This window comes from Anolis carolinensis, chromosome 2 (assembly GCF_035594765.1).
Source record: "Anolis carolinensis isolate JA03-04 chromosome 2, rAnoCar3.1.pri, whole genome shotgun sequence".
NCBI lineage: Eukaryota > Metazoa > Chordata > Lepidosauria > Squamata > Dactyloidae > Anolis > Anolis carolinensis.
The window spans coordinates 302,948,183-302,968,339 of NC_085842.1; the positions used below are offsets into that span (position 1 = coordinate 302,948,183).

At 44.1% G+C, this 20,157-nt stretch overlaps 2 protein-coding genes across 3 annotated transcripts in view; one reads left to right on the forward strand and one right to left on the reverse strand.

Annotated features, from left to right (window-relative positions):
- Positions 1–1,683: 1,683 nt before the first annotated feature.
- Positions 1,684–20,157, reverse strand: part of wdr70 (WD repeat domain 70) — a 218,253-nt gene continuing 199,779 nt past the window's right edge. Inside the window, exons 18-19 of one of the 2 annotated variants that reach the window (XR_010003615.1) lie at positions 6,811–6,918; positions 1,684–2,882 (exon numbers count right to left, since the gene is read on the reverse strand). Coding sequence is in view for 1 of the 2 variants with exons in the window: in XM_008116097.3 (XP_008114304.1) it covers positions 2,813–2,882 (70 nt within the window). In the remaining variant the exon portion in view is untranslated. The remainder of the gene's footprint in view (positions 2,883–6,810; positions 6,919–20,157) is intronic. The other variant, XM_008116097.3, reaches the window with a different exon arrangement.
- The window catches only part of gdnf (glial cell derived neurotrophic factor), a 42,542-nt gene continuing 38,876 nt past the window's right edge, over positions 16,492–20,157 (forward strand). Inside the window, exon 1 of the mRNA XM_008116102.3 lies at positions 16,492–16,622. The gene's annotated coding sequence lies outside the window, so the exon portion shown is untranslated. The remainder of the gene's footprint in view (positions 16,623–20,157) is intronic.

Sequence of the window (20,157 nt, forward strand, 5' to 3'; positions counted from 1 at the left end):
GATAGCTAAGAAGTTAACATTCATATCTGGTTTACACAGATAATTCATGCTCTCCAACCATCCCTTCATATATGCTGAGATTCTGCATCATCTGCCAGAGCATAAAGCTCCACCAGATGAAACAACACTCATTCCATCTCTTGTCTTCCGTAACCCACGATGTTGGCTATTTAGGCAAGGGGAAGAAACATCATTTTGCTATGTTTCAGTAGCTAAATATACAATATTAACTGTTGGAAACAGCAACCTCCCAAGTCTCTCACTATTTATGTGTTAATGTATATATTTGCTAACCGGTATTCTATATGTATGTTGATTTGCCAGTTTGACTGACCTCTTTAGCATGGGAGGGGTTATAGACATGTGATTGAACTTAGCATGTTCAGACTCAAGACTCCATTTTGTATTCAGTGTGTATTTGAACTTCAATGAAAGCAGATGTATGTGTCCAGATCTCAGTGGAGTATAGTTGCTATTTAGAGACTTTGATGAATGCATACTTGTTTGTGGACATCAGTGAGTACAACTATACTCAAAGACTATGGACTATTGATAAAGAATGATACCTGTGTTCTCAACACAGAGAAGCTATATCCTATATATAACTGAACTTCAATAAGAAATGTGCCTGTATGGTAAATTAATACAAGATGTTTATTAGTAAACAAGATATGTTATATGGCTGTTGTATGTTTTCCGGGCTGTATGGCCATGTTCTAGAAGTATTCTCTCCTGACGTTTTGCCCACATCTATGGCAGGCATCCTCAGAGATTGTGAGGTATACCTCACAACCTCTGAGGATGCCTGCCATAGATGTGGGCGAAACGTCAGGAGAGAATATTTCAAAAACACCTCACAACCTCTGAGGATGCCTGCCATAGATGTGGGCGAAACGTCAGGAGAGAATACTTCTAGAACATGGCCATACAGCCCGGAAAACATACAACAACCCTGTGATCCCGGCCATGAAAGCCTTCGACAACAAGATATGTTATTTTTCAAAGAAGACTTTGGTTTTTTATCTCTGAGTGCATATTTTAAACTTAGAGGTTTCAAAGGAGTGTATATCTTTTGGGCAACTTCAACTGTAAAGAAACCAGATATATTTTTGGAGTGGCATGTCTTTATCCTTGGCAGTTTAAAGACATGGTTCTTCAGTTTAGTAGCTGAGTTACTTGTGTGCCATTACATTAATGCTTATGAATATCACTTGTTCAAAGGGTTGACTTCTAACAAGGTCATGCTTTTCTTGACTAGTAGTTTTCAAAAGGTGGTCTCCACATATTTATGGAGTTTCACATTTGTCAAAAAGATATGTGCCCAGAGACTGGGTGTAGTTATTTTCTAATAGGTTATGCAATACTAACACCATACTCTACACCCTGATTTAGCAGGGGTAGTCTTGATAAACTCTCTTTAGTCCCACTTTTTCAGCTGCTTCTCAAATGTCCTGCTTTCTTGCTCCTCATCTCACTTTCCTTCTTTGTCCTCAGCTCACTTCAATAGCTGCAGACTGAGTTCAAAGTTCAGTTTTCACTTAATTAATTCAGCAGAGGAGAGGAGGGTTATTTTAATGGTAAAACTGGGGGTGATATATAGTCATTGAAGAATATCTGTGCAGGAAAATAAAATAAAAATTATGTTAAGTGGAAAATAAGAAATTTCATGAGTTCAATACAGCATTTTGAGACTGAAAACTAGCATTTATTGAGTGCCTCTCATTTATGCATTCAACACAACACACACAGGGGAGGACTGAGGGGAATCTGCATTGACCAAGTAATAAGAAAAGGCCCCAAGATCAGCACCATGGCAGCCAATTCTAGGGTATTTCTATGTATTCAACATTAAAATGGGTAGAGGAAAAGTTCCAAATTATGCACAAGGACAGCGATCTCTATTCCTGAGTTACTTGGAAGATGTTGCCCTGCATCCTACAATGTGATGCCTCAGATATAAACAGCAGATATTTTTCTTTGGTTTTGCTTTATCTGCCAAACTGCAAGTTTTTGATCATTTTCTCTAGATGAGAACAATGTGAAAAGAGGGCCATGAATAACAGATTATTTCATCTATGGCTTTATCTTCTGTTTAACTTATCTGTATGCAGCCAGCCATAGTTCCCTTCAAAAACCCTTAAATTTTATTTCAACCTCTTTGAGTCAAAGCCATTTAACTTTATTCCAGGACTGCACATGAATCATGACTATTAAGTTACAAAATCTCAGTAGCACACGAAATGTCCAGATTAATTGTGATTCTAGATCAGGATTTAGAAATAGCAAGTTAAAAACGATAAGTTACCAATGATAAATTCTATATTCCATTGACAAAGATATAATGAAATTAAGTAACCAATGAAATGTAACACAACAACATCTCTCTTTTTGCAGTACAACAGTTTTTTGTTTTTGTTTTTTTGTGTCAGGAGCAACCGGTGTTGCTTCTGGAGTGAGAGAATTGGCTGTCTGCAAGGACGTTGCCCTGGGGACACCCGGATGTTTTGATGTTTTACCATCCTTGTGGGAGGCTTCTCTCATGTCCCCGCATGGAGCTGAAGCTGATAGAGGGAGCTCATCCATGCTCTCCCCGGGTAGGATTCGAACCTGGCAGCCTTTTGGTCAGCAACCCAACCTTCAAGTCACAAGGCTTTTATCCCCTATGCCAGCGGAGACCTATAATTTTACTGACATTTTACTTTTGGTTAATTTTATAATTACAGGGGAATGGGCACACCAAATGCTGGCAGAGGAATACTCCATGGCTGCAGTGTTGATAGTCTCATGCTTCAGCTCTGTTGTGTGCGCTGAACTAATATCCAGATGGATACATGGAGAAGTTCTTCTGTTCCCTAGGCCGAAAGCATGTAGAGTTCCAAGTTCTGAAAAAGTAATTAAAATTAATTATATTAGTTACTTCTGTGAAGAAGGAAAGTTAAAAGATGTTTATTCAATTTGTAGCTATAGTAGTGGCTCCTTTTCCTTTTCAATATAATGGCATATCATTACTTTAAAAAAAAATTACCATCTTCGGTTCTGGGTATTAGGCAGGTTATTCCAGAGCTCCCAACTCTGACAGACAGATATTTACTTCTCATGTTCATGTTTACCAACTCACTCACTCACTCACTTAATCAATCGGTGGATTGATTGATTGATTGATTGATTGGTCAACATACCTGTTCCACCTTTCTTCTAATGAGTTCCAAGAGGCATTATACTATTTCTGTCTGTTATTTTTTGTTGTGCTGTTTTTAAGTGGTTTCTGTTTTTAACAGATTTTATTTTTGTATAATTTAATTGCTTTATAGCTTTTGTATTTTATGATTTTTGAACTATTCTCAAATCTGTTGTCAGTTACCTTGAATCCTGCTTCAGGGAAAAGTGGGATATAATATCCTCTGGCATTTGGTTCCAGAACTCCCCATGGATACCAAAATCCATGGATGCCCAAGTCCAAGTGTGCACAACGGCATAGTTGATTGGTGTCTCTAATCAAGGTTTGCTTTCTGGATACACACACACACACACACACACATATATAATATAATAATAATAACAACAGCAACAAACATGACTTCTTCTGGAGGTTACGCCAGCTTAAAATATCTGGTACCTCTTTGTACAATGGTTTTTCCAGGCTGTGTAAAAGCATCCAGATGATGCCATACACATCACTACTCCTTCCCCAAACCAAATGGCTTCTGATTGGTAAGGGAAGGGTGTGTGCCAGAAATGTTCAGTCATTTGTCACCCTCTCTCCTAGATCTCCTGTACAACTTAACTGGAGGACTTTTATATTTTATCCTCCATCAATACTAAACAGAATCTCAGGCAGAGCTGCCTCCATATTATATCCCCATAAGAGAGTTCAGTTTGTACAAAGTAGTCAACAATTACATTCATACTACTCAATGTGATCAAGTTGGCCAAGATGATGGGAGCTGTAGGCCAATACATCTGGAGGTCACCAGGCTGGAAAAGGCCTATTCTAACCCCTGTTCATTGTTAACTCAAGGATTTTAAAAGGAGGAAGGGAATTCATACTGGAGAAAAGAAGGAAAAGTGATGGAAGGGAGACACTGGCAGCTTACAAGACCAAAACCTACTGACAGTCTTTTAACCATGATTAATACCAGAATTATCCCAGAACAAAGATACAGAATTATATGATCTCATGAACGGGAGAAGAAGTCTTTTTTTCTTCATTGTATGAAAGGATACTGGGGATTTGTGTGAAGTTTTTCTGAGAAACCAAATGGCATTTTTTACATAACTGTGGTTGACACTTGCTTGTGCAACTGTTAGATGCCTCCTTGTTTCAGAATTTAGATCTATTAAATGCTGTTTACTGTCTCTTAAACAGAAGGAGCAAATGACTTGTAGACTAGGAGCTGAAGTCTCATTGCTGCAGCTGATGGCTCTCAGTAGGGTGTTGAATTTGCTCTGGGTTTTAGTCCAAACATTAAAGAGCTTATGGAAGGTGCTGAACCTATTTGAAGTTGAGATTCAGCACCTTGGACATTGTTGGTGGTGTTTGTCTTCATATCATTTCCAAGATACAGCAACCCTAAGGCAAACCTATCATGGGATCTTTTAAGCAAGATTTGTTCAGATGTCCCCAATGAAGGCTGATGAATGCAAGGAAAAGATGATGGCACTGGTGTCCAGTCTGAACAGTGAATCAGACTAGATTGCACCCCATCCAACTATCCAGATTGCCCTGAAGCTGCATGATACTCCAGAATTGCAGCAAACATTTCTGAACAGAGTTCCCAAAGTGGGGCAAAGGCAGTTTAAATGTTAAAAATATCACTGGAAGTAGCTGTGCATCATGAAGAATCAACCTTCTATTTGAGGTGAGTTGTTAGTGTAGACAAGCAGAGCCTCCGGTGGCACAGTGAGTTAAACCCTTGTGCTTGCTGGAGTGATGACTTGAAAGTTGGGTTGCTGAACTGGAGGTTGCCAGTTCGAATCCAACCCGGAGAGAGAGCGGATGAACTCCCTCTATCAGCTCCAGCTCCATGCGGGGACATGAGAGAAGCCTCCCATGAGGATGGTAAAAAACATCAAAAACATCCAGACGTCCCCTGGGCAACATCCTTGCAGATGGCCAATTCTCTCACACTAGAAGTGACTTGCAGTTTCTCAAGTCACTCCTGACATGAAAAAAAAAAGGTAGACAAGTCCTAAGACTTTTTTCAAGATCTGGTGACAGACTTTTCCCCCACAACTTATATTCAGGAAGGCATGTATCAATGAAACTTGAAAGATGCAGCAAGCAGAAGTGTGCAGGCTTCCCTCATCCCGTAGTGTATCCCTTTCTTGAAAGCTATCCAAAGAAAGCAATGGAGAAATTGAGAAACATGGCATAGGTAACTAGGGAAAAAAAAGGCCAGTCAGAAAATAATTTTAGTGACAAGTGGTCATATTTCACAGGAAAAGATTGCAGACAGGCCCTTGTTATATGCCTTCATATAGACTTCAACATAAGGTGACTCTTTCCTAGGGTTGTCTTGGCAAATGTATTCAGAGATCTGCCCTTGTCTTTCTCTGGGGCTGACACAACATGACTTCTCCAAGATCGCCCAGTGGGTTTCCATGGTTGATTAGGATTTTGATTCATGATCTCCCAGAATGCAAGAATACAACATTCAAGCCACTACACCATGTTGACTTTCTTAGATTTCGGCAAAAGGTTGCAAATGCTTCAAGTAGCACACATCAGAGAAGTCAGTAGCAACAACTACCCAACGGATTCTCCTGAGTATCCTAACTACGTAATCACATCTGCTGCAGGATAGACCACACGAGTCACATTACCTATGTAAACACTTAGAGCCTGTTGCCAGTGTTGAAGTAAAATGGAATTGCCTGTCCAGTTTATTTTTCTATCTGTAATGGGAGAGACTGCCCTTTATTGCAGGCAGAAAAATCAATTATGGAGGATCCTCAAAGTACTATCACCGATAGGCAGTCATCTATCTACATAATTATTTTTCTATGTAAGAAACACAAGATGGAGAAACTGGGAAAGCCAATCATAAAAGGCAGCAAAGCAACAAAGCTGAATTATATAGGGAGTACTTCTAAAAGACCAGTTAGAAGCTTGGCAACCTACCATGTTTGCATTGTGAGCAGTCAAATCTTGCTAATATTGGTGAAATTCTGTGGGTTAGAAAATACTGGTATTCTGTCTTTTAATGATAACTGAAGTTGGCTGGGATCAAGGTGATTGTTTGAAAGCATATCATTTGGTGGCTGCTGGCTTCTATGAAGGTGAATTGACTCTAGGCTATTCGCCTTCATATGCAGCATTATAAAGGAACTGTCCAAGGTGGTGTGTCCTGTCCCCCCCCCCCTCCAATAAATCCTTCTTCTTTAATATTCAGACTAAAATCCAAAATGGATTTACTACTCCACTGATAAAGTGTCAGTAACATATTATGAATCTATGGGTTACAATCACTGTTTTGCCAAATGCCCAGGTACCTATGGAGGACTAAATAACTTGCTTATGTGAAGCCTTTGGTGAGGTAATGGGTTAAACCCTTATGCTGGCAGAACTGCTGACCAAAAGGTTGGCAGTTCGAATCTGGGGAGTGGGGTGAGCTCCCATCTGTCAGCTCCAGCTTCCCATGCAGAGACATGAGAGAAGCCTCCCACAGGATGGTAAAACATCTGGGTGTCCCCTAGACAATGTCCTTGCAGACAGCTAATTCTCTCACACCAAAAGCAACTAGAAGTTTTTCAAGTCACTCCTGACACGAAAAAAACTGCTTACGGATGAAAGCTTACCAGAGAGCTTACCATGCAATAAATATCTGGGTTCTGTCACTCCCCCTTAGTAAGGAACCCAAAGAGGCTGTGTTCATTCATAAGCTAGACCCTTCAAAATCCACTACATCCAGGGTCTGTCTGGAAATAGACAATAGTTTAGTTCAGAGTGCTGAAAGTGGTACGATCGAGGCAACATTGCTCATAGTCTATACATTCATTTCTTTTGTCCCTCTGTTGTCGTCTCTGGTCAAATAAAGTGCCCAAGTTCAAAATTCACATTTTCTTAAGTTTTTCCTCTGGTGTTGTTGGCATAAAAGAAGAATTACAAATCCATCTGGTCCTGTGTAATTGGCCTAATTAACTCCATTCTGATAGTAGATGCCACCTCACCCACAGCCTGTATGGCTTTGCTGAACTTTGCCATTTGTGCTATGCTAGAAATGCTGTAACTGATATTATGTGCCCAGGGCCACCTCATCTGATGTTAAGACTACAGTGCCAGACCCTGAGGACATCCTCATAAGTAACAATCTCTGTCTACATTCTATGCGGTTACATAGACCTCATATAATGATTACCACATATGCATTACATATTGCTCATATGTCTATATCTTTGTCTGCATAACTATGAAATCCTATAAAATGCTGATGCTTGACGTAAACTCTAGCTATCTCAGCCAATCCTTTGAATAGGTTGGACTGAAAGCAGTGCTGGGATCTGGTTGATCCTTTGGCCAAATCTATTGTTTATTGTTTGTTTGCCTTCATGGCCAGTTTCAAGGCTCATCCTAGTTTCGTGTCCCACCTGGGAGGATGCTGTGGGGCTGATATTTCAGTCCTACACTTTAATGACTTTATGAACAGAGCCATTTTGTGCATGCAAGTGTGATTAAGATATTTAAACATGTCCTTTAAAATGTAAAGAATAACAGTGAGAAACATATAACATACAAATACCCAAAACTTTGAAAAATTGCCTTTTGGACTACAATTGCTAAATTCCCCTGGCTAAGAAGATTATATGATATTATATATGCTCTCCAAAGCAAGATATCAGTATATGGGAAGTACATCATGATAACAAACAGATACACACACACCATATTCATGCCCTAAGGAGAATCAGTAGTTCATATATATCCATATTTTGTACCTTGATTTCCTCATATTTATAATCTTGTAAAAAAATTCCATCACAAAACAGAGACATTCAAAACTAACCAAGCAAACTATAAAAAATGGAGGGAGGGGGAGATGAAACAAGAAATGTAGCCACATCTTTAATACTAACTGGTTTTTATTTTCACATGAGCTTTCAGTAGGATATAAACCTACTTCTTTGGATGCAATATCAAGTTATATTAAAGCCCCAGGCATAAGGCATTTTATACAGTTGTGGGAATGGGGTAGAATGCAATAGGACCCAGAAAGTTGCAAATCATGACCTTTGCCCTGAATTTTCAAAGGCTTGTGTAATGTGATACAGGTATTCGGGTCTTTACAGCAGTCATTTAGTGTTGATGTGTGAAAGCAATAAATCTGCTTACCAAAAGTCAGTTTTCCAGGGTTCAAAGCTCTCTCTGATAAGTTTCCTTTTGTTAAATGTGCAGTAGAGAGGATTCTTGTATTAATATTTGTATTATAAGGCCACTGTCTATGTTCTTGCTTCTGCTAATTACAGAAGCTCAAATGAACACAATGGTGCTTACTTCTGACCACATAAAAGTTTCCTTATAAAATAATGTGAGTGCTGTACTGGCTGGGAGATGTGGACCAAAAAGGAAGTTTTCTATACTTCAGGATCAGGGTAGACACTCTCCCTGGAGCCCATGATTAGATCTACTGGATGGTATTGTCAGGACCCAGACTGCAGAGCACCAATAACCATACACAGAGGCCAGAATCTATCTAATATCTTTATTGAGGAAATATATAAAGTTAATAAAAGCAAGTGTAGAAAATAGTTCAGAAGTAGACCTTTCAGGAAAGGTCAAAATTAGTCCAAGAAAACAATGTCCAATATGAAATATTAAGGTCCAAAGTTGTAATCCAATAACCGAAACACTCACTTTGCCAAGCAAAGTGAGGGGAGATGACAAGGTCCTTTAGTCCATGGAGCTTAATGCAAGGCTAGGAAGCAAACTAGATTCTTGGAAAAACAAGGCTTGATTCAAGGCAACAAGAAGCGAGGAGCAAGAACAGGGTCCGTGGCGAATCCGTGGCGAGGTCCGGGGAACAAGGCAGGGCTGGAACGAGGACAAGGTCCTGGAAACTGGAGTAGCGTAGTCCACACACAATCTACTTCCGAAGCTGACGAATTGACTCCGCAAGGAATCCTTTGTGGCCAAGCATCTATATAGGATCTTGTTTTCCCGCCAAAGCAGACTTTCTCTGGGGAACAAGAACCGAAACCTAAACTGTCCAGATGCAGGACTCCTTAAACTTTCCCAAGGGAAATAGACTTAATCATCTAATTGTCTGGCAGCTATCCGGGCGCTTCGGCGAGTCGCCTCCCGCGCGTGTCTATCTTGATTATAATAAAGGCGGCGAGAAAATGGGGGAGATTTTTCCTCAAGGCTTGTTTGTCTGACTTCTTGTGGGCAAACATCCTGCAGCTGCAAGGGCTCCAAATCTGGCAGAAACGGTGGGAAACCCAAGTTTTCCTCTTCGTCTGTCACAACAGTACTAGGAACGGGACTACATGGCCCATAAGTCATCACAGGTATCGTGATTTAAGCATGACCTCTGCCTAAGCAGCAGCCAACAATTGGACTACAAATATGGAGGCCAGGATTTGACTATTGGCTTAGCCATTGGGTGAACTTGGGAAAGCCACACACTCATAGCCTCAGAGGAAGGTGATGGGGAAAAGTGAAAGCAAAGAGAGAAACTGGCATATTTGAAAAGCAGCTGAAAAAGTGACATAATGGGATTTATCAGGACTTTGCCTGCCAAATCAGGACAGTTGGAGGATGTGGAGAATAGTGTTCATGTTGTGCATCAAGCTACAGCAGTGGTTCTCAACCTGTGGGTCCCCAAGTGTTTTGGCCTTCAACTCCCAGAAATCCTAACATCTAGTAAACTGGCTGAGATTTCTGGGAGTTGTAGACCAAAATATCTGGAGTCCCACGGGTTGAGAACAACTGAGCTACAGGATCATAGCAAAGTTTGATACTATCTTCTTTCCATCCCTGCCTTCCAAATGGCCACCAGAGTGGGCTACAGGAGACATATTGTTCCATCTGGTGGGATTGTATGTTCTTCCAGATGTTACAGGATCTTATCCTATATGAATGGTTAGTTGAAGAGCATAATTATCCCTTGGAGGGATATATATTTTGTGTGCAAATAAGATGTGAAATATTATGTTGTAGCTACCACAGTAACAATACAAAGTACCAGTGTGGTGTAAAAGGGTTTTGAGTGTTGGGGTGCAACTCAAGACCAGGGTTTGAATCCCCGCTCAGCCATAAAACTCACTGTGTGATCTTGGGCAAATCACCTTCACTCAACACCAGAGGAAGGCAATGGCAGACTTCTTTTGAACAGATCTTACTAAGAAAACCCTGTGATAGCTTTGTCTTAGGGTCACCACAGGTTGGAAACTACTTGAATATACACAACATAACAGCTTCTAACTACAATAACTCTCCTGTATTTCTCCCTCTATAAGGGGCAAAGGCAAATTCAAGGATTGTAGCAGTTGCATCCCTGTAAACTTTGTGTCAGAAGAGAAAGGAGAAAGACTAGCAGAGACAAACGTCAATTAGAACAGTAACAGCATGTAGCAGCTGTTCTCAATTATATTCAGTTAGCCGCTTTTAAACACTCTTTTAGTAGCGCATTCTTTGAAGTGTGAAGCTACAATAGGCCCCCTGAGTCTGTAAACATCTACACTTGCCCTGCTGAATGACTTGCTCATCCCTGAACACAACTGCTTGACCTTACGTAAATGATTAAAGATTACTAAGGAACAACAAAGACTGACTTCTGACTTCTTGACTCACCGTCCTTATTCTGATTGATGACGAAGCCAAGGTATGGGAAATCTTGAACTATTTCAATGTCTTCATCATCTACTTAAAGTTATTCAGATCATCTTTGGTTGTTATTTTTGTTTTCTTTATGTCAGACTGTAAACCTACCTTTGCACTTACTGTCCTTGTTTACTTTTTGAACCTTCTAATGTTTCAACATGTTTTAGCCGCCTTGTGTCCCATTATTGGAAGATGGTGATGATGATGGTGAGAAGAGGAGGAGGAAGAAGGGGAAGCAGAAGAGGAAGCAGATGGGGAAAAGGAAGTAGTAGTAGCAGCAGTGGCCCAGTAGTAGTGGTCCATGAGGGATAGCAGCATAGAATCATAGAACTATAGAGTTGAAAGAGACCTCATGGGCCATCCAGTCCAATTCCCTGCCAAAAAGCAGGAAATTGCATTCAAAGCACCCCCAACATATGGTCAGCCATCCTCTGCTTAAAAGCCTCCAAAGAAGGCGCCTCTACCACACTCCAGGGCAGAGAGTTCCACTGCTGAACAGCTCTCACAGTTAGGAAGTTCTTCCTAATGTACAAGTGGACTCTCCTTTCCTGTAGTTTGAAGCCATTGTTCCATTTCCTAGTCTACAGGGCAGCAAGAAAAAAATCTTGCTCCCTCCTCCCAATGATTTCCCCTCAGAGCTTGAAACATGGTCCTCATCATGTCTCCTCTTAGCCTTCTCTTCTTCAGGCTAAACATGCCCAGCTCTTTAAGCTGCTCCTCATAGGGCTTGTTTTCCAGACCCTTGATCATTTTAGTTGCCCTCCTCTGGACTCCTTCCAGCTTGTCAACATCTCCCTTCAATTCACAGTATTCCAAGTGTAGTCTGACCAAGGTGGAATAGAGGGGTAGCATGACTTCCCTGGATCTAGACACTATACTCCTATTTATGCAGGACAAAATCCCATTGGCCTTTTTAGGTGCTGCATCGCATTTTTGGCTCATGTTTAACTTGTCCATGAGAACTCCAGGATCTTTTTCATGTGTACTCCTGTGGAGTCTGGCATGTCCCATTCTGTATCTTTGCATTTCACTTTTTCTGCTTAAGTGGAGTATCTTGCATTTGTCCCTGTTGGACTTCATTTTGTTAGTTTTGGCCAATCATCTCTCTAACCTGTTAAGATCATTTTGAATTCTGTTCCTGTCTTCTGGAGTATTAGCTCTCCCTCCCAATTTGGTGTCGTCTGCAAACTTTATGATCATGCCTTCTAACCCTTCATCTAAGTCATTAATAAAGATGTTGAACAGAACCGGGCCCAGGATGGAATCCTGCTTATGGCACTCCACTCGTCACTTCTTTCCAGGATGAAGAGGAAGTATTGGTGAGCACCTGCATGAGTGACTGCACTGGGCAATCCCAACCCTGGTGAGGCCACTGCTCCTGAGCATGCGACAAATACAGGCAGCCCCCAAGTTACGAACATAATAGATTCTGTAGGTTTGTTCTTAAGATGAATTTATGTGTAATTCAGAACAAGTACATTTTAAGTCTATCTCCAGCCTATGTGTCTATATATATACAGTAGAGTCTCGCTTATCCAACCTTTGCTTATCCAACATTCTGTATTATCTGATGCAGTCTGCCTCCCACCTGGATCCACAGCTGTTTCTCTAGGAAGCAACGCACAGCGGGCCAACACGCCCAAGAACAACACAAGTGCAGCCACACTCCCAAACAAGGGGCAGACTTGTTGTGAAAAATGTTTTGGTGCTTCATTTTTGCTTATCCAAAGTTCTGCCGGCCAGTTTATGTTGGAGAAGCTGGAGAAGCGAGACTCTGCCACAGTGATTCCCAAAGTGGGCACTACTGCCCCCTGGTGGGCACTGCAGCGATCCAGGGAGGCGGTGATGGCCACAGGTGCATTTTTTGTATTACCTTTCTATTCTGAGTTCAAAAAATAGTTTCATAATTTCAAACTTCAATGTTTCTAATTTACACCGTTCTTTACTATATTTTACGAAAAAGGTAGAAACATTAATACATATGTCTTTCTGTTTAATTGCTATTAAAAAAAATTAAAAATTAATTTCCAGGGGGCACTGAGGAATATTTTTTCTGGAAAGGGGGTGGTAGGCCAAATAAGTTTGGGAACCACTGCTCTACCGTATACGCAAGCTTTGGATAGCATAAGAAAAGGTTAACACCCCTGTGGTGTTTCTTTTGCTTTCCATCCCTGTAAGAATTGGATTTTGACAAATTTGACTTGTTGTGGAAACAAAATTTGGTGATAAGGTTTGAGTGGAGACACTTTTTCCCCAAGATACCTCTTCCTTCACTTCACTTCACTTTATTTCTTAATTAGTCGCTCTCCACCAGAGTGCTCAGAGCGACTTACAATTCCACAATATAAAAACATTTAATATAAAAACTTTCAACAGTGACTATTTGGCAAATTAGATCTGATTTACTTAAATGCACAACCAAACAGCCAAGTCTTGAGTGCTTTTGCAAAAGGTCGCAACTCCGACATTGCTCTAACATATGGAGGCAATGAGTTCCACAGAATTGGAGCATAGGTCGAAAAGACTCTATGCCTTGTAGCTTCCAGGTGTACCTCCCTAGGGCCCAGTATGTATAGGAAATTTTTCTGGGAGGATCGAGGTGACCACTGATGGAAAAAAGGAATGAGGCGGTCCCTAAGAGGTCCTTAGCCATTTCGAGCTTTAAATGACAGGATCAGTATCTTGTAAGAGATCCGATGTTCTATTGGTAGCCAATGCAGTTGTTTCAGAATCGGTGTAATATGGGATCTTATAGATGATCCCGCTAGCAGCCTGGCCGCCACATTTTGGACCATTCGTATCTTCTGGGTTTTTGTCTTCAGAAGGCCGGCATATAAGGCGTTACAATAATCCAACCTAGTGGTGATTGTTGCATGGATTACCATTGCCAATGCCTCTGTCGAAAGGTAGGATGCCAATTTCCTTGCCTGGCGAAGATTAAAAAAAGGCCTGCTTGCTTATGGCAGTGATCTGGGCCTCCATTGTCATTCCTGGAGTGAATTTCCCTTCCCAGGGATGGATTTCTCTCCCGTCCTTTTGCCTCACTTGTAACTACGAGTCTTTGTAATTGGCCTGTACAGCCCATGGGACACCTAGCTAGGAATCCCATCCCCCCAGGGGAGAAGGGGCGGGGCTTCGTGCCCAAGAGGCGTGGCTTTCCACCCAAATTCCCACCTTGTCCCCAGGTGCCTGCGGCTTCCCTCCGGTCTAGTTTCCCCGACCAATAAACTGGGGCGCTTTCGAAGAGGCTTCGTTTGGAGACGGAGGGTGTTGGGAGAAGCCCTGATCCTTTCGGCCGGGAGGGACCTTTGGAGGCGAGCGAGGCTGGAAGGCGGGACGGGGGCGAGCGCGCTTCAGCCATGCCCAGGGAGGCGGCTTCCACCAAAGCGCGGTGTTGGGTTACAGCGGCAAGAAAATGCAAGCCGAAGATGCCGGGCCAACTTCAGAAGCCTTCTCCGTTGCTTTGCCCCGGAATCCGGGGGACGTGTCGAGCCACTGACTTCAGGAGAGAGATATGCGCGGGATCCTCGGGTCTTGTGGGAGGGAGGGAGGGAGGGGCAGAGAGGGAGAAAGGGAAAGAGAGAGGGCGGGAGAAAGAGGGAGGGACTCAGAAAGCGAGGTTGCTGTGAGTTTTCCGGGCTGTATGGCCACGTTCCAGAAGCATTCTCTCCTGACGTTTCGTCCACATCTATGGCAAGCATCCTCAGAGGTTGTGAGGTCTGTTGGAAACTAGGCAAGTGGGGTTTATATATCTGTAGAAGGTCCAGGGTGGGAGAAAGAACTCTTTGTCTGTTGGAGGCAAGTGTGAATGTTTCAATTGGCCAGCGTAGGAGCCCCCGATGGCGCAAGGGGTTAAAGCCTTGTGACCTGAAGGTTGGGTTTGCTGACTTGAAGGCTGCCAGGTTCGAATCCAACCCGGGGAGAGTGTGGATGAGCTCCCTCTCTCAGCTCCAGCTCCATGCGGGGACATGAGAGAAGCCTCCCACAAGGATGGTAAAAACATCAAAACATCCGGGCGTCCCCTGGGTAACGTCCTTGCAGACGGCCAATTCTCTCACTCCACAAGCGACTTGCAGTTTTTCAAGTCGCTCCTGACACGAAAAAAAATTGGCCAGCTTGATTAGCATTGTATGGCCTTGCAGATTCAAAGCCTGGCTGCTTTCTGCATGGGGGGATCCTTTGTTGGGAGGTGTTAGCTGGCCCTGATTTTTTCCTCTCTGGAATTATCCTGTTTTCTGAATATTGTTCTTTATTTACTGTCCTGATTTTAGAGTTTTTAAAATACTGGTTAATTTAGTTCATTTTCATGTTTTCCTCCTTTCTGTTGAAATTGTCCACATGCTTGTGGATTTCAGTGGCTTCTCTTTGTGGTCTGACATGGTGGTTGTGAGAGTGGTCCAGCATTTCTGTGTTCTCAGATAATAGGCTGTGTGTGTCCAGGTTGGTTCATCAAGGGCTCTGCTATGGATGACTTCTCTGGGTACTTCTCAGACCACACAGAGAAGCCATTGAAATCCACAAGCATGTGGACAATTTCAACAAAAAGGAGGAAACGATGAAAATGAATCAAATCTCGCTTCAAGTATTTTTAAAAACCTCTAAAATCAGGGCAGTAAATAAAGAGCGACACTTAAAAAAACAAACCAGGAATTCAAGACAAGAAACAATCAGGGCCAGCTAACAGTTCCCAACAAAGGATTCCCCCAGGCAGGAAGCAGCCAGGCTTTGAAACTGAAAGGCCATTCAATGCTAACCAAGGTGGCCAATTGAAACTTTCACACTTGCTTCAAACAGTCAAGAGTTCTTTCTCCCAACTTGGACATTATTCCACAGATATATAAACCCCACTTGCCTAGTTTCCAACAGACCTCACAACCTCTGAAGATGCCTGCCACAGATGTGGGTGAAACGTCAGGAGAGAATGCTTCTGGAACATGGCCATACAGCACAGAGAGAGACCCCCCCGCGCGTGTATGAGAGCGCGCGCGCGCGCGCGTGTTTGTCTCCTCGGGCGAATCAGCGTCCGGGAGCGGAGGCGCGTCACCGAGGCGGACCCTATAAAGGCACCTCCAACCCCGCTTCTCCGGCAAAGAGACCCCGCCAGGAGCCGGAGTGCTGTGTGTGTGGACGCCTGCGTCGGGTTTTCGGGGGGACGGTGCGCCAGCCGCCCACTATCGCCCCCTGGGAAGATCCACGGTTTCCTTCTCCGTCTCCCTCTTTTCTTTTAGAATTTGAAAGAGTGACCTGCGGAAAGAGGGGAGTGGGGAGGGGGTGCTGAGGGGAGATTAAACCCCAAGCGAAGTCTCTCTCTCTCGGCGGCGGCGGCGGAACCTGGACAGTCGGGTGGATTTGCCTCTTGGGGAGCCTGCTCTCGCCCCGTGGATCTATCTCTCTGTGCCTTGGACGCTTCCCTCGGACCCCCGCCCTCCTGGCGCCGCGGGAGCCCCTCCGATGCCTCCATCGGACCCCCCTCCGTCTCGGTTGATGGGCGCCCGCCCCCTCCCTCGCCAGGGGCGCCCCCACAGGCACATCCCCTCCCGGGAGGGCGGCGCAGACCCCCGAGGACAGGCCGCCTGAGACGCCTCCCGCCGCTGCTGCTTCTCTCTTGAGCTCGACGGTTCCACAAGAGCAGGAGGAGGAGGAGGAGAGGCACCTGCATCTCCGACCCCTTCGGCTGTTGTCTCGCCCACCCAGCGAGGAGGAGGAGGAGCAGGAGAGGCCCATCGAGTCCCGGTCCGCGCAGCTCGGAGGCCGGGAGGCGGGCGTTCATGTCGCCCCGGGGTCTGGAGAGGCCAGAGCCAAGGTAAGGCGCGCAGGGGCTCCTTGGCGGGACCCCCGTCCTGAGCTGGGTCGTGACTTGCTTCTGGAGCCGGGGTTTGCGGACCCCTTTCATCCTGGGTGTGGGAGCCCACAGACACCCCTTCCATCCCCGCAGGAGAGTTGGTGGAGTTTGGCATTCCTTTGAACTAGGAGACCCCAGTGGCGCAGTGGGTTAACCCAGGCATGGGCAAACTTCAGCCCTCCAGGTGTTTTGGACTTCAACTCTCACCATTCCTAACAGCCGGTAGGCTGTTAGGAATGGTGAGAGTTGAAGTCCAAAACACCTGGAGGGCCCAAGTTTGACCGGTTGTTAGGAATGGTGGGAGTTGAAGTCCAAAACAGCTGGAGGGCCCAAGTTTGACCGGTTGTTAGGAATGGTGGGAGTTGAAGTCCAAAACACCTGGAGGGCCCAAGTTTGACCGGTTGTTAGGAATGGTGGGAGTTGAAGTCCAAAACAGCTGGAGGGCCCAAGTTTGACCGGTTGTTAGGAATGGTGGGAGTTGAAGTCCAAAACACCTGGAGGGCCCAAGTTTGACCGGTTGTTAGGAATGGTGGGAGTTGAAGTCCAAAACACCTGGAGGGCCCAAGTTTGCCCATGCGTGGGTTAAACCCATGTGCCGGCAGAACTGCTGACCGACAGGTCAGGGGGTCAAGTCCAGGGAGACTGGGTGAGCTTCCACTGTCAGCTCCAGCTCCCCATGCAGGACGTGAGAGAAGCCTCCTACAAGGATGGTAAAAACATCAAACATCCGGGCGTCCTCTGGACAACGTCCTTGCAGACGGCCAATTCTTTCAGTTTCTCAACTCGCTCCTGACACAGAAAAAAAATTGTGTTCTCAAAGGCTTTCCAAGGCTGGCCTTTCTCTCTCAAGAAGGAAGGAAGGGACTCTTCCCTCCTTGAGTTTGCAAAGACTAAGGGTGGGGGCATCTATAGTGCATCAAGGCAGTTTGACACCCCTTTCACTGCCATGGCAAAACACTCTCAAACCAAAGGAGAGTGGTAGGTTGAAGGCTATGGAATTCCAGGATCCCATGGCAGTTCAAAGTAAAAAAAAAGTTGCTGTGAGTTTTTTTTGTCTGTATGGACATGTTCCATAAGCATTTTCTCCTGACGTTTCACCTGCATCTGTGGCAGGCATCCTCAAAGGTTATGAAGTATGTGGCCAGTTTAAACATCCACACCTGCCTCAAACAGGCAAAAGTTCTTTCTCCCACTCTGAATATCCCACAGATATGTAAACCCCACTTACACAGTTTCCAACAGACTTCACAACCTCTTTGGATGCCTGCCATAGATGCAGTTGAAATGTCGGGAAAAAATACTTATGGAACATTACTGGCCATACAGCCCAGAAAACACACAGCAACTCAATTTTTTTTTTACTTTGAACTGCCATGGGATCCTGGGATTCCATAGCCTTCAACCTACCACTCCTTTGGTTGGAGAATGTTTTGCCATGGCAGTGAAAGAAGTGTCAAACTGCCTTGATGCAGTATAACTGCCCCCACCCTTAGTCGTCTTCTCAGTCTTGGAAAACTCAGGAGGGAAAAGTCCCTTCCTTCCTTCTTGAGAAGAAAAGGCCTTCCTTGGAGACTACACTTGTCCAGGCTCAGTGGTACGGGCTCCAGAGAGTTGTGGTTTCGTGGAGGCAAAGAAGGTGAAAGACCTTGTCAGATCCCCATGAACCCATGACAGTTAAAATGGTGTTGAACTTGCACTAATTCTGCAGTGTAAATGCACCCGGAGAGTCCACCCCATCAAACAGCATCACTATAAAGCCTGATGGAGGGTGCATCTCCACATAAAGGTACTTGGATCCTACTGGAACTATCTTGGCTCAATATTATGCAATGCAGGGAGCTGTAGTTCAGTGAGGGCTCTTGCACACCTTGGCAAATAAGGCGAAATACCTTTTGAAGCTCCCTGGATTCCAGCGCATAGAGCCATGACAGTTAAAGTGTTATAAAAACTGTTAGGAATTGTGGGAGTTGAAGTCCAAAACACCTGGAGGGCCAGAGTTTGCCCATGCCTGCTGTAGACACACCTTTTGTCACCCATTCTGGCCATTAGGTTCAATGCTGTCGAATCATGGGGAATGGTTTTGCAAAGCCTTCTCTGCCAAAGAGGACTGATGTCTTCCTAAACTAACTCCCATCGCATTGAGCAGTTAAAGTGATGTCAAACTGCCTTCGTTGTACAGTGTTGGAGGCATTTTTTGTGGAGAAAGCAAGGTAAGCTACACAGGGTCAGCCCCAGTTAGTACTTCGGTGGGAATCTGTCAACACTGCCATATAATCCAGTTCACATCAGATAATCTGGATTCAGAAACTGGATTATATGGCAGTGGAGATGGGGCCTGATCCTACCTTCTGTGAGGAACATTTCAGAGGAAGGGCTTGGCAAAAGCACCTCCCAGCATTCCTTGCCTAGGAAAAACCTTGTTAAATTCATAGGTTGTTGCCATAAGTCAACATGCGACTTGAAGGCACATAAGCACACTTTGAAACCAGGGGGATTCTCTAAACAGAAATACATTATTCATTTGGGTGTTTGTCTTAGCTCCTCTTATAAGTGAAAGTAAGACCAGATCCTGCTGGCTAGGTGATTCTGGGAATTGTAGCCCTGCAAAAACAAACTTTCTCAAGTCCTGGGATTTAGAAGTCCTGAGACTCTTCAAAGTCTCCTCTCCCTATTAGTTTATGTTGCATTTTTTGGAGGCCCAGAAAAACACCTGAATGTCTGCTTCAGGTGCATCTACACTATAGAATTAATGCAATTTGACACCACTTTTAAAAGCCACCGCCCAATGCTAAGTAACTATGGGTGTTGTAGTTTTACAAGTAGTGCTGGGGCCTCGCCAATCTATAGCTCTCATGATTCCATACCATTCAGCCATGGCAACTAAAGTGGCATCGAACTGCATTAATTCTACAGTGTAGTCGCACACCAACACCACAATTCAGTGAGGTGCTCATGTTGTTGTATCATTAGCCAGATCCATATTTTGAATGTTATATAAACCATGCATACAAATGGGTTTTCCTGAGGGAGAGCATGAAGTTTTTTAAGAATCTCCCAGACAACATGAATACCCAACTTCTCCAAGATCTTGGGGTTTTTTGCATTTTGAGCTCAACTGGCCGTACACACCTGCCTTTCTCTCCCTGCTGCTGTGGTATGCACATGCGCAAAAGAGCCCGGGAAGTAATTTGGTTGAATTTGAAAAGTATCTGTGGGTAATATGGTGAGACTTAAGATGCACAGGGCAGAGACATCTACTTTCTGCTTAAAAGCAAAGGGAGTGAGTGGTTGGTCTCGACTGCCCTCTAGCGACTGGTTCAATATAGCAGCTTTAAGAGGGTAAATATTAAGCAAGCCTACATTCTAATCTATTGGCAAGTATTTGGTGTATGCTTTGTGCAGTAGGGATTTCGGAGTACTGGCCCGAGGTGTGCTGTGCAGGCACAATTTGTACTATGCTTTCAAGTCACCTGTCAATTATGGCAACCTCATGGAT